Source organism: Gopherus evgoodei, chromosome 14 (assembly GCF_007399415.2).
Source record: "Gopherus evgoodei ecotype Sinaloan lineage chromosome 14, rGopEvg1_v1.p, whole genome shotgun sequence".
In the NCBI taxonomy this organism is placed as follows: Eukaryota; Metazoa; Chordata; order Testudines; family Testudinidae; genus Gopherus; species Gopherus evgoodei.
In genome coordinates, this window is record NC_044335.1 from 6,255,115 (window position 1) to 6,268,313 (window position 13,199).

General features: G+C 47.2%; 1 protein-coding gene across 1 annotated transcript in view; it reads left to right on the top strand.

Annotated features, from left to right (window-relative positions):
- Window positions 1-1,693: 1,693 nt before the first annotated feature.
- KCNQ2 (potassium voltage-gated channel subfamily Q member 2) overlaps window positions 1,694-13,199 on the top strand; it is a 130,321-nt gene continuing 118,815 nt past the window's right edge. Inside the window, 1 exon segment of the mRNA XM_030533389.1 lies at window positions 1,694-2,001. Within this exon segment, the coding sequence (XP_030389249.1) occupies window positions 1,706-2,001 (296 nt within the window). The 5' untranslated portion in view covers window positions 1,694-1,705.

The following is a 13,199-nucleotide window of genomic DNA, read 5'->3' on the forward strand; positions in this document are numbered from 1 at the left end:
CTAGGACCCAGCAGCCCTGCTTCTCCACTGTCTGGGCTGCCTGCAGAGTGGTGCCCCCAGGCAGAGTGAGGCCCTAGGCAGCTGCCTATTCTGCCTATGCCTAAGGACGGCCCTGCTCGGGATAACCTTCTCCCTTTTCCTGCAGAGAAGAGCAAAGTCAGAGACAGTGGTTCCTGGCCTTATCCCTTCCCCTCATCCTGGGGAGAAGCAGTGAGTGTCTTCCCCTCATGGAGAGACAAGGGGAAGGATTAGCTCCTAGCGGGCTTCCCCCTCAACCCTTCCAGAGTAGAGAGGACCTACCCTGGCGGCTCTCCTCCCACTCTTTCCTGCTCCCCTCATCCAGTGGAAGAGTGGGGCTGGCCCCTGCTTGCTTCCTTCAACAGAGGAATGGGCGGGTGGGAGGAGTAGTAGCACCTCTACTGGCAGGGGCTTCTGCATGTCTGTTTCCCAGAGAATCAGGGTCTAGCAGAGAAGAACTGGGGGAAGAGAATCCATTTGGGCCTGGGGAGGGGAGCCATTTGTGTGTCCGCATGATAATATGAATGTGGGGAAGGCTGGGAGGGGAGTCCCTCTGGACCTGGAGTGTGTGTGTGTGGGGTAGAGGGCTGGGTTCCTGGCTTGGGAGGGGATACAGTGGTGCATATTGGGGGATGGGCTGATGGAGGATGGCTAACGAGGGGCAGGGAGAGGGCATGCATTCCCCACAGATGAGTTGTGTGCACCTTTGGATGGTGTACAGCCACTGCTTAGTTTGTAATGAAAGAGGTGATGGGGTCGTCATTTTTTTACTTTCATAAGTGACAGGGCAAGCCCAGAGGTGCCAGGGCTAGGAACTGCCAGGCCCAGGGGTGCCGGGGGGCTAGGAACTGCCAGGCCCAGAGGTCCCGGGGGGGGGGAAAGCTAGGAACCGTCAAACCCAGATGTGCCAGGAGGCTATGAACTGCCAGGCCCAGAGGTGCTGGGAGCAGGCTATGAACTGCCAGGCCCAGAGGTGCGCGGGGGGGCTAGGAACTGCCATGCCCCGAAGTGCGGAGAGTCTAGGAACTGCCATGGCCAGAAGTGCGGGGAGTCTAGGAACTGCCATGGCCAGAAGTGCGGGGAGTCTAGGAACTGCCAGGCCCGGAGGTGCGGGGACTCTGACCTGCCAAGCCCAGAGGTACAGGGGCTCAGCCCTGGCACAAATTAAGCCTTGTGCATAGCAGCACCACTACCATTAACCTCCATCCCTTCCCCCCCTAAGCCAGGGGGAGGGAGCCTGGATTTTCTTTCTTTGCAAAGCACAACGGGGAAAGGCGGAGGGAGGAGACCAACACTGAACACCCTCAGGCCCGTCTCATCCGCGGGCTTCCCCAAAGGAGCACGCCTGGAAGCGCTTTCGCGAAGCCGGGTTCCCGAGGAGCAGGGCGGGGGTGCCCCTCCCCGGCTCCCCGCTCCAGCCCCACCCCGGAGAGGCAGGGACAGTGTGCAGGGCGGGCAGGCGGAGCTGCAGCGGGCGGGCGGGCGGCGAGGGGGCTGGCCAGACTGCGGAGCGCCCTTGCGGCTTTTCCTTCCCGAGTCTCCGCGCTGCCTGCCCCGGCCCTGCCATGCCTCTCTCCGGCCCCGGGCTGCTGCCCTGCCCGCCGCCCCCCGCCCCGCGCCCGCTCTGAAAGCCAGCCAGGATCGGTCCCACCCCAGCCCGGGCTAACGACCGATTCCCGGGGAGAGGATGGTGCAGAAATCCCGCAACGGAGGCGTGTACCCGGGTGCGACCGGAGAGAAGAAGCTGAAAGTGGGGTTCGTTGGGCTGGATCCAGGCGCCCCGGATTCCAACCGGGATGGGGCGCTGCTGATCGCCGGCTCGGAGAGCACCAAGCGGGGCAGCATCCTGAGCAAGCCCCGCTCCGCGATCTCCGGGACGGGGAAGCCCCCCAAAAGGAATGCCTTTTACCGCAAGCTGCAGAATTTCCTCTACAACGTGCTGGAGAGACCCCGCGGCTGGGCTTTCATCTACCACGCCTACGTGTGAGTAGCGAGTGCGGGCGGCTTCGCGCAGCCTGCCCCGGAGAGGGAGGCTGGGGATGGCTGGAGATCGCAGCTCACCTTGCAGCCAGGGCAGGGGGCAAGCAGGGGGCAGCCCGGGCGGGAGCTGATGCCCCGGGGGGCTAAACCCGAGATGCAGGGGGAGAGGCGCTGCGTGCAGAGGAGGAGGGGCGAGCTGCAGGGTGGCAGGTTTTAAGCTCCCCCCTTTTTTTTCACGCTGGCCTGTCTGCATCTTGCAGCTCGGAAACACCCGCTGAGCCAGCCGCTGTTGAGCCTTCCCTTCCTGAGCCCTGGCTGCGCTGCCTGCATTGTGTGTTGTGCCTCGCCTGCCTGGGCCCCAGTGCAGGGTGCAGTTCTTAAGAGGGATGGGGGAGGGACCACCTCAAAAAATCAAACATGCAGCCTTGCAAAATTGGAGGGTCGCTCATCCCAGGAAGACTGATAGCGACGATGCACATTTCCAGCCCTGAAGGGTAGCAGATGCAATACAAACACTTCTGGTTCTTAGGTGAATACACTCGCCTAGCTCCTTCGCTTGTCTATCTGGGTGCTTGCCTCCTCTGCCTGATCACAATGTGCTGTGGGACATGACATGCTCACTGATCACTTGGCTCTGGTTTAGGTGGAGCAGTGGCTGGGTCTTTTGTTTTTGTTTTTTTTGGTCCTGCTTGGAATCATCCTAGCAATGCTATTAGCAGCAAGGAACAAAAAAAAAAAAATCTGGCCCAGGGGCTGCTGTCTGTGCTCTGTCTCCCTTCTCTACCCCACCAGTCGCCCCTACCGCTATCCCCAGCTTTGATGGATCTGTGTGTGGCAGCATTTTGGGCTGTGGACTGGAAGGTATTTATGGACAGCAGCTAAAGTAGTGCTGTGTCAGGGAAGAAATGCTGATCAGTGTCTGATTTTTGACAGCAGAGACAGGGAGTGGTAGACAAAGGAGCAGTCCCAAAGCAGACGTTTGCACTCAGATGCCCTTTTTTAACAAGTAATGTTTGTATTCCACTGATCAATTGGAAGAAAGCGCAGATCAGCTCCTGTTGTTTGTGGGAATATAAAGAGGATGCCAAGCTGCATGATGTGCTGCTGTGTTACTGCAACTCCCTTCCCTCTGGGAGTTTCCATGGTCCCCACCAGGCTCTTCACCAAACCTGATGTAAGGCGGAGGCACCTGTCTGGCTATTCCTTTTGTTGTGGTAGGTTTTGGGTTTGTTTTGAATTGAGGGTTTGCCTCCCCCCGACCTGTTTTTTAATGTTTTTCCCTTTTACGTGATGGCGATGGTACCAAAAGTCACTGGGAAGTGCATTCAGGTGCTCAGCCATTTTGTAAGTGGAAGCATTTCAGAGAGATCTTGTTGCTGAGTAAACTTGGACGATGAAATTCTGACTCCACTGAGGTCCACGGGAGCATGGCTATTCACTTCAACGGGGCCCAGGTTTCTCCCAGAGAGATCATAACTGAGTGAGAAGCAAATCACACCAATATATCTTCATTTCTCCATTTGGTCCACAGTTAGAATACGTGTTACCCAATGTTCAGAGCTGTCAAGCATCTTCAGCTCTCATGGGCTTCCCTTGCTCAGCACTTCCGAAAATCAGGCTCGTATTTTGTGAACAAGCCCTGTGTATGTGTGCACTGGATACTTGATGATGAAATACACATAAAGGCTTTATCAGTCCCTAGGGGCTGACTCTGTAGCTGCCATAGCCGGTGTGATTGCAGGGGTCAGGATAAAGATGGCAAAAGTGGAATGGGATGAAAGCAAAATGGCACATGGCAGGTTAACCCCGTGCAAAGAAGTTTTTTTAGTACAAAGAGAATAGTGTAGCTAACCTGTCTGACTCCTGTGTGATTAATCCAGACAGTCACACTGTCATGAATTTATCTCCTCAGGGCCCCTTTCAGAAACAAAGCTTTATAATGTCACTTGCTATTCCTGAGGGAGTAATGGGATCATCCCAGATTCATGCAGCTACAAACTTTACATCATCCCTCATAGCCCTTCCCCAGAGGTGAAATCCAGCCCCATGCAGAGGACCATCACAAGGCCTGTACTACTGAAGTCCTGAAAACCAGGCTTAAGCGGGGCTTAGACTTTGTGGTAAGTGTCTGAATTTCACCCTCTATGCTCCGTATGTGGGCACCACGTCCAGGGAATACGTGTTTTTAGTTCCACAACCATGTGACGCACCTCCCCTGAACTTTTCCCACCTATCCCCCTCTCTCAGGAATACTTCAGCGCATTCCAAACCTCCAGACGTGTTGTTTTTTAAAGGCTCTGCCACAAAACTGTTTCCCCTCAAGCCTCGATCAGGAAAATGCAGTCCAAGCTTATACTGCATGCAGTGCTGGACCAGTGACCATTTCAAGGGCCTACGTATCATGATGCTTCAGATGCATGTTACACAGTATGGGGAAGCTGCCAAGCATTCTAGTCTTTTGGCCCATACTTGTGCCAGAGTTAGCCCTGCTACGTTGCTCATTGACAGATGTAAAGAACATAATACACATCTAGACGAATGAAAGCCTGTGCACCAGTTTTGCCCCATTTGTTTTTGTAATTATTTATTTGTATTACATTAGTGCCTAGAGAACCCAAATAACACTAGTCCTTTAGGGTAGGTGCAATACCTACATACAGGCCACGTCCAGACTAGGTATTAAAATCGATTTTAGATACGCAACTTCAGCTACGTGAATAACGTAGCTGAAGTCGAATTTCTAAAATCGAGGTACTCACCCATCCAGACGGCGCGGCATCGATGTCCGCGGCTCTCCATGTCGATTCCAGAACTCCGTTCGGGTTGATGGAGTTCCGGAATCGATGTAAGCGCGCTTGGGGATCGATTACATCGCGTCCAGACTAGACGCGATATATCGATCCCCGAGCAATTGATTTTAACCCGCCGATGCCGCGGGTTAGTCTGGACGTGGGCCCAGTGAGAGACAGTCCTTGCTACAAAGAGATTACCCGCTAAGTAGGCAAAACAGACAAAGGGTGAGAGAATAGAGGCACAGGTAGGTGAAATGACTTGCTCAAGATCACACAGCAGGGCAGTGGCAGAACTGGGGTCAGAATCCAGGTCTCTTGACTGCTAGGGCAGTGCCCTAGCCACTAGACCTTGTTACCTCCTCCCTCAGTTGAACCTGTTTGGGGAGCATAAGTGTGCATAGGCCTTCTGCACAGGAGTGAATTTCATCTGCAATGCACATGTGTAGTATTTGACTCAGTTTCCACCAGGGTGCGGAGCTCTGGGGAGTTTTCATGCGCCATCGTGCAGGTAGTGAGTGCTTTAGCCACTGAAATGAAGGCAGGTGTGTTTGTGTCAGTGATTAGACTCTCAAATATTGTCTCCTTACAGCGAAACGTCCTAACACATTTGTCTCCTATGTTGAAAAAATGCACATGGATTCTATGTTAAATGCAGATAGATGTATTTGCATACGTAACTCTGTAACATGCACATCTGGAGCACCACACGTTAAAGTCTGACATCACACAGTGAAGTAAACTATTGTACGTCTAAGTGCGCATGGTATGTTCATTTCCACATGCAGGTCTCAGCCAGGATTTTTCTTGTTTTTCCTCGTTTTTGACCCTCACATCTCACACTATGATGACTGTTTAAAAAAACAAAGGAAATTCAGTCCAAAAATGTAGTTAAAGCAGTATTGTGATTGACTGTATGAAAGCATATATGAAAGTTATGGCACACAGCCATATAACAATTGGGATTGATCTGCTTTGTCCTCTGTTCCACTCCCCTAGCTGTAATGGCATTCTGGGCATAAAGGTGCTTTCTCAGCCAGTGCTAGCTCTGCATGTTCTTGTTGGACCTTGTCTTCTTTCAGGGATGAAGTATGGGATTTGGCAAACCACAGCAGTGTGCTGGCATTCTCTTGACATTGTGTGGGTGGCTGGTACTTCGGTTTTAAAAGATCAGATTCTCTGAATTTCCTCTTGGAGAGGTGAGCAAATAGGTAGCTTCCCAGTGCTGGTGATCAGTTTTCACAGCTGATGATTAGCTCATCACAGGAATCCAAGTGAGGTGCAGTCTCATCCCAAAGGGTCTACTTCCCTTTGGACATGTGCTGTTGCCCCTTTGTGCCAGTTTGGGGGCAAAACCACAGACTATTCTGTGTCTCTGTACTGTGATTGATTTTTTTGACACCTTCCCTAGACTAACACAGGTGGTGGCCTGTTCATAGGATATAAAATGGACCTAATTTTTTGACCTTGCGCTTCACTTGAAAACACACAATTTTGCACAAGCAGTTTCATGCACTAACAGCCAAGCGTGCAGGGGACAGAATTTTCATGTGCAAAACTGTCTGCCGGAGTGAAGGTTGGGCTCTGCCCCCACTGAAAATCAGTCCCATTGTATCTGTGATTTTCATTGGATTATTTCTCTCATGCCCGCTCTACTTCTTCTGTCAGAGTCTGACTTAAGCATGAGGCCTGATACTGCTCAAGTGAAGCCCTACTGAAGTACCAACATAGGCTTTTCCTGGGAGACGGCTGGTGCTTAGGCCTTGAACTGGCTGTCTACACAGAGGTTGTGTGGGTGGCTGCTACTCAGCTTGAGGCTATCTTTCCGTTTTGCCTATTTCACATATGTCTTCAGATTCCTCTATCTTGCTCACTGTAATCTGTTTGTAGGATGCAATATCTAGTATCCTGTCTTCTGACAGTGATTGCTGCCAGATGCTTCAGAGGGACTGAACAGAACAGGGCAATTATTGATTGATCCATCCCCTGTTGTTCATTCTCAGCTTCTGGACGTCAGAGTTTTAGGGACACTCAGAGCATGGGATTGTGTCTCTGAACATCTTGGTTAATAGCCATTGATGGACCTGTCCTCCATGAATTTATGTAATTCTCTTCTCAATCCAGTTATACTTTTGGCCTTCACAACGTCCCCTGGGAATGAGTTCCACATGTTGACTGTGCATTGTGTGAAGAAGTGCTTCCTTTTGTTTGTTTTAAAGCTGCTGCTTACTAATTTCGTTTGGTGCCCCTGGTTCCTGTGTTATGTGAAGGGGTAAATAACACTTCCTTATTCACTTTTTTGGCACTATTCATGATTTTATAGACCTTTATCATACCCCTCCTTAATTGTCTCTTTCCCAAGCTGAAGAAGTGGGCGTACTATGAATTTATGTGGTGGCATTATGATATTTTCTGTCTCATTATCTATCCCTTTCCTAATGGTTCGTAACATTCTGTTTGTTTCTTTGAGTGCCATGGCACATTGAACAGATGTTATCAGAGAAAGATCTCTTTCTTGAGTGGTAACAGCTAATTTAGACCTCATTGTTTTATAGGTATGATTGGGATTCTGTTTTCCAATGTGCATTACTTTTCATTTATCAAGATTGAATTTCACCTGCCATATTGTTGCCAGTCATTCAGCTTTGTGAGATTCCTTTGTAACTCTTCGCAGTTAGCTTTGGACTTAACTACCTTGGGTAATTTTGTGTCGTCTGCAAGCTTTGCCCCCTCATTGTTTACCCCCTTTTCCATATCATTTGTGAATATGTTGAACAGCACTGGTCCCAGTACAGATCCTTGGAGGACCCCGCTATTTACCTCTCTCCACTTTGAAAATTTACCATTTATTCCTACCCCTTGTTTCCTATCTTTTAACCAGTTACCAATCCATGAGACGACCTTCCCTCTTAATCCATGACTACTTACTTTGCTTAAGAGCCTGTGGTGAGGGACTCCAAATTCTGAAAATATCTACGTTTCATTTTGACATTTTTTAATGTCATAGGCTTTCTGAAAGACCAAGTACGCTCTTGTACACATGTTTGTTGACACTCTCAAAGAATTCTAATAGAATAACAAGGCATGATTTTCCTTTACAAAAGCCGCATTGACTCTTCCCCAACATATTGTATTCATCTGGTCTGATAATTCTGTTCTTTACTATAGTGTCAACCAGTTTGCCAGGTGCTAAAGTTAGGCTTATCAGCCTGTAATTGCCAGGATCACCTCTGGAGTCTTTTTTTAAAAATTGGCATTACATTACCTATCCTCCAGTCCTCCGGTACAAAGGTTCATTTAAATGATAGGTTACATACCACAGTTAGTAGTTCTGTAATTTCATATTTGAGTTCCTTCAGAACTCTTGGGTGAATACCATCAGGTCCTGGTGACTTATTACTAGTAAATTTATCACATCAGTATGTGCCTTAAGCTGATTTTTTTTTTTAATTTCAACCAAAATCATTCATCCATTTCTCAGAACAAGGTTGGGAGAAAATACAGTGTTTTACCCATGTTAAAAAAATTACAACCATGTTTAATACTTCCATGTTCTGCTCCACTACAGTGTTTGTGAGAGAACAGGGTTAGGTTGGTGCAGTGAAGCCACATCAAATAATGCAACTTTGGTTTTGGAATGTCTTTCCTACAAAAACATGGACCCATTTCTGTTGGTGTTGAATTCTCTTAATTCCCACCAAGTCAATGTGAGCTGATGGCTCTCAGCACCTGGCAGGATCAAGCCCTGTATCACATAGTATTTTGCACAGTTACAGGTTATTGACCTCACTTATGGCTTCTGGTGATCAAGGGTCAAAAATGGCTTAAGTCTCAAATGAAAATAAGCAAATTATTCTGGTGACCTTAACTCGGTCTCCCAAACATAGTTACAATAGACATTGTTATCTAATTATAACAGACCCACATTACAAGGGGAATGATTGGCGATCTCACTGGGGCTAAATAAAGGTATCGCAGATTGGCACAAAGGCATATTTGCATATTGGGGGATCTTGCCAGCCCTCTATCTGGCTCTGTCCAGTGCTGTTAGATCTTCTGTTTCCACAACTTCAATTATTTAAAGGGACACTAATTATATTCTAAGTAAAAATAATTGAGCTACACTGACAGTTACGCTATGGGGGAGAACGGACCCTTGAGATTGCAGAGAAGTGCTTTTTCTTTAAATGCAGTCCCTCAGTTGTCTTTCCTTTCCATCCAGAGTCCAGGGCAGGAGTCATTCTTCCACAATAAAAATGAAAGATGCTATGTCCTCACCTCACTGAACATGCCAAGCAACTTCAGCTCCCCACACAATTCCATCAGCTCTATCCTGGCCAACCAGAATATAACACCTTATAATATATAATTTGAAGAAGCTGGGGGATCATACCCATTTATTATAAAGCACTGAAATATAAAAGTGTGGATGGCTTGGTGGAAATATCTCAAGCAGAAGTCATGAGCTGATGTAGAGAGGAGATTGCTTTATCGTAGCCTTTGGGCTTTTTTAACTGCATGGAGCTAAACTAAGTAGTTCTTCCACCTATCTGCCAGCTCTGTCTGGCTTCAGTATTTCTAAGGTGCTGTTGGCATGTTAGAACCTTTCTCCCCTAAAGCCTACTCTTTGGTTATTACTAGGGTGGATGGCCTTCTTTTTAAAGTTATTTTTCTGACACTCCCCCTCCAAAAGCCCTAAACCACAAAAAAAGACTTTACTAACAAATTTTATAATCAGCAATTCATGTGGAGTATTGTGTACCCTCTGCACAGTGGAAGCCCCAGCAGTTCTTTCAGAGGGAGCCCAAGCTAACGAACTAATCTAAGTCCCGGAAATTTGCTGACATTCTTGATGACTGTGGCCCATGCACAAAGAAATAATGCAAAAAGCAGCAAACCCCGTAGAACCACGTCGTTTTGTGCTAGAACAGACAACAGGTGGGGAAACAGGGCTTGCAGGGGGAAAAGGTTGAGGGCAGGGATGGGGAACGTTAAGAATATAGTATCCCCTTAAGGTTTAAAGGAAGAGAAAGTGCAATCAGGATGAAATCCATTATTTCAGGGTTGGCTGTGCAACCCCTGTGTTTTTAAGCATTTATAACAGGACTTCTCCTAGGGCTTAGTGCTCTCTGGTGTATGGAAGAGAAATGATCCCTTAGGATGTCACATGGGGGTAAGAAGCAATCAAATGAATTTAAGAAAGAGAAGATATAGGCTGAATACCATGAAATTAACTGTCTACAGAATCACTCCCCGTGTGAATGGGTGGGATCCCTATTACTTGAGACATTTAAAATCTCCTTGGATTCCACAGGAGGTGATGTCCTGTAGGCACCAATCTAACTCATGCCCTCTATAGAAAGATAATATCTTATAAGGGACAGTCTTACTCCTGGGGTGGGGAATGGATTAGATGATCTCATAGTTCTTTTTTTTCTGTCTTGTTGCTGTGCTTCTCTGAGTGTTTGAAAGATACACCAAGAATGATGTGTATGAAGCTTAGTTGATAAACAGCCTTGAATATAGCCTGAACCTTAAAGAACCCTGTCTTGAGTGATCTGTTAGTCCCATGACAGATTGTTCTATAGGATATCGTGGAGAGGAACTGGTTAGCAACCTTGATGTGCCACAGCTATGCACTTGCACAGTCAAAACCTACTGAGACTGTTGCTCTTTCCTTTGCTATTAGAGCTCAACTGGATTACAGAAGACAAGTCACTCAGAGAGGCCGCTCTTTTGATTAGCTAAAAACAGATTAATAGTGTCAGCGAGATACTCAGTTGTTTCAGCCCAACAGGTACCCAAAGGCAAAGTACTCACATTTCCTGTGTGGATCATGCATCTTAAAAAGGATTCAGTCAGAGTGCCAGTGTGTGGTGTTTAGATGCTGCTTGTGATTATTAGAACTAGGAGCACTGGCTGTTGGGAGTCTGAAAGGACAGGAAGGAGGGGGGAGAAGTTGAGGAGGCAGAGTGAGAGTTACAGAAGGTGCAGCAGCAGCTTGGTAGAGAGCTTTCCACTGTAAAAATAAAGTCCTGTTGAAGTTTGTTTGATACAACACAGTGGTGCTCAGATACTCAGGTGGTGAGGATGGTATAAGAACTGAAATGGAACAGGAATAAAAAACACAATCTGGCTTTGATATGCAAACTAAAAACCAGACTGAGAAGACTTTGCAAAACCTAGCCCCAGCCCAGGTTTGGTCCATTTCTGTAGAAACTAGAGGTGGGTTAACTACAGAGCCATTGTTCCAACCCCCCTGAAATTCAGGCAAAATGAGATCTAGAGCTGAGCCTCCCCAGGTTTTGGTTTTCAAAGCCTAAGCCCAGCTGATGAGGTTCTGAGACCCCAAACCAACCACTGGTGTGTTGCTCAGTTCCCTGAGTGAGGTGTTTTTTACAAAGGGAACTTTATAACACACCCTAATAAAAATGTGGGAGAGAATGCAGGAGTACAGAAATGTGGGAAGGTGTGATAAGGAATCAATACCTATGGAACTGTTTATTATTAATCATCATTATTATTATTTTATTATTCATTAATCACCGTAGCACTTAATAACCCAATCAGGGCCCCACTGTGCTGAGTGCTGTACAAATACATAGCAAAGAGACAGTCTCAAAGATCTTACTCTCTAAACATGTGATGAGAGACAAGGGTTGGAGATGGATAGTGAAATGAGGGGAAAGACAAGGTTACAGTGATAAAGTAAGCGGCAGTCACAGCCTGCCTGCTCCCCAACCGTTGTACTAAAAGGCGTTAGTTGCAGGATCACCAGGGTGAATCATGAGACGTTTGGCACTTTGTCTCTTGGAGAACTGAGGTTTATTTTCTCTTCTGAGTGTGTGTGGACTGGCCATTAGTTCAAAAGGAGGAGACCCTCTTAGTTATGAACTTTCAGGCCAGTGAATTTCCGGATACCTCATTTGTAAATGGACTCCTGCTTTCCTGAAAGCTTTGTTTTACGGTGCTCTCTTCTTATAGCTGTGCCGCCGAAGGATTTGACAAAATCAGAGCGAAATACAGCTGAGAAAGCTGGAGTTACTGCTGTGCACTGCAATAGCTTGTAGCAGTAGGGCAGTAGATAAGAACACAGGTTTTGCTGATGGGCTGTCAGTCCTTATGAAGTTATTACCTCCCGCAGGGGGAAAGCATTACCATAAATACTGACATACATGGTGACTCGTACGTACAGAAACTACTCTGTCTCATATTTCAAGAATGAGTAAACCTAGGAGCTTGTTTCCTAGTAGACACCCAGCCCGTCTCTTTATTGTGATATCTGTTCAGTGCAGCTGAAAGGTAATTTCAATACCCAGTGCAACAGAAGAATATAAAAGTCAAAGAAAAGATTAATTAACGTAATATGTAGTAAAAAGTAACGATAATCCATATTTATTATGCTAACAGTGTCCCCAGCTGAAATAAGAGCTCCGTTGTGGTGCTGCACATACACATGGTAAGAGACCCAAAAAGCTTATCAAAAAGTATCAAAAAGACAAGACAGATGAAAGACAGGAGAAAGGGTTTCAGCAGACAGCTGTCAGGATGGTGTCTGCCCAAACATCATCTTGGTTCCACTCTACCGTTTGATGTTATTTCTGTTTTATTTTTTTTTCTGGTTTTGTTTGTGAGGTTTGCAAAAGGATGTCTGAGTTCTTGGGGCTGAGGTGGGGTGAGGAGAAGGCAGGAGGGGAGGCACTAATAGGAACGTGGAGTGGTAAAGACAAGCTCATTCAGATTTTTCAGCCCAATAGGAAATTGATGCTGATGATCCTGAACATCCTGCTCAGGAATAACATAATCATAAATATCAATCTCCAGCATCCTGTGTGTTGTTTTCTCCACTGTATTTCATAAAATGTGGCCTTGCCCTGTGTTTTGTCCCAAGTGTTGCTGATGGTGCATTTGAGGAATGCTGGCTATATCCTTCATGTGGGACTTAAGTGGCCTGTTATCTCTGAGACACATGCATATCAGCAAAATGTCCAGTTGCATCAGTTTCCTTTCCCTTTGTCAATGACATGGTTCTTGAGAACCCCTCATGATAAGATACTACCTAATAGCTGTCCTCCCTTTGCCGGGACCGTGCTGTCAGTGTCGCAGCCTACAGTGTGCTCATTTGCCTTCAACAATATCTTTAGCTACAATACGGTACATAGATCCAAGGATTCCAGTTGAGTTTGTAACACTCTGTACCTCAAAATAGCACACTGGAACCCCCGTTATGATGGGTTGGATCACAGAAACCCCCTTGGAAACTGCCAACTGATGTGCCAAGACTACTTCTGCCCCGCTTTCCCTGCCACCTTGGGACTCCAGCACCCTGTCCTGTTGAGCCAGACACACCAGTCTGCTCCAACAAAGACCCAGGGCCTGAACCACGTGTCCCAAAGCTGCAGACTTAACTGA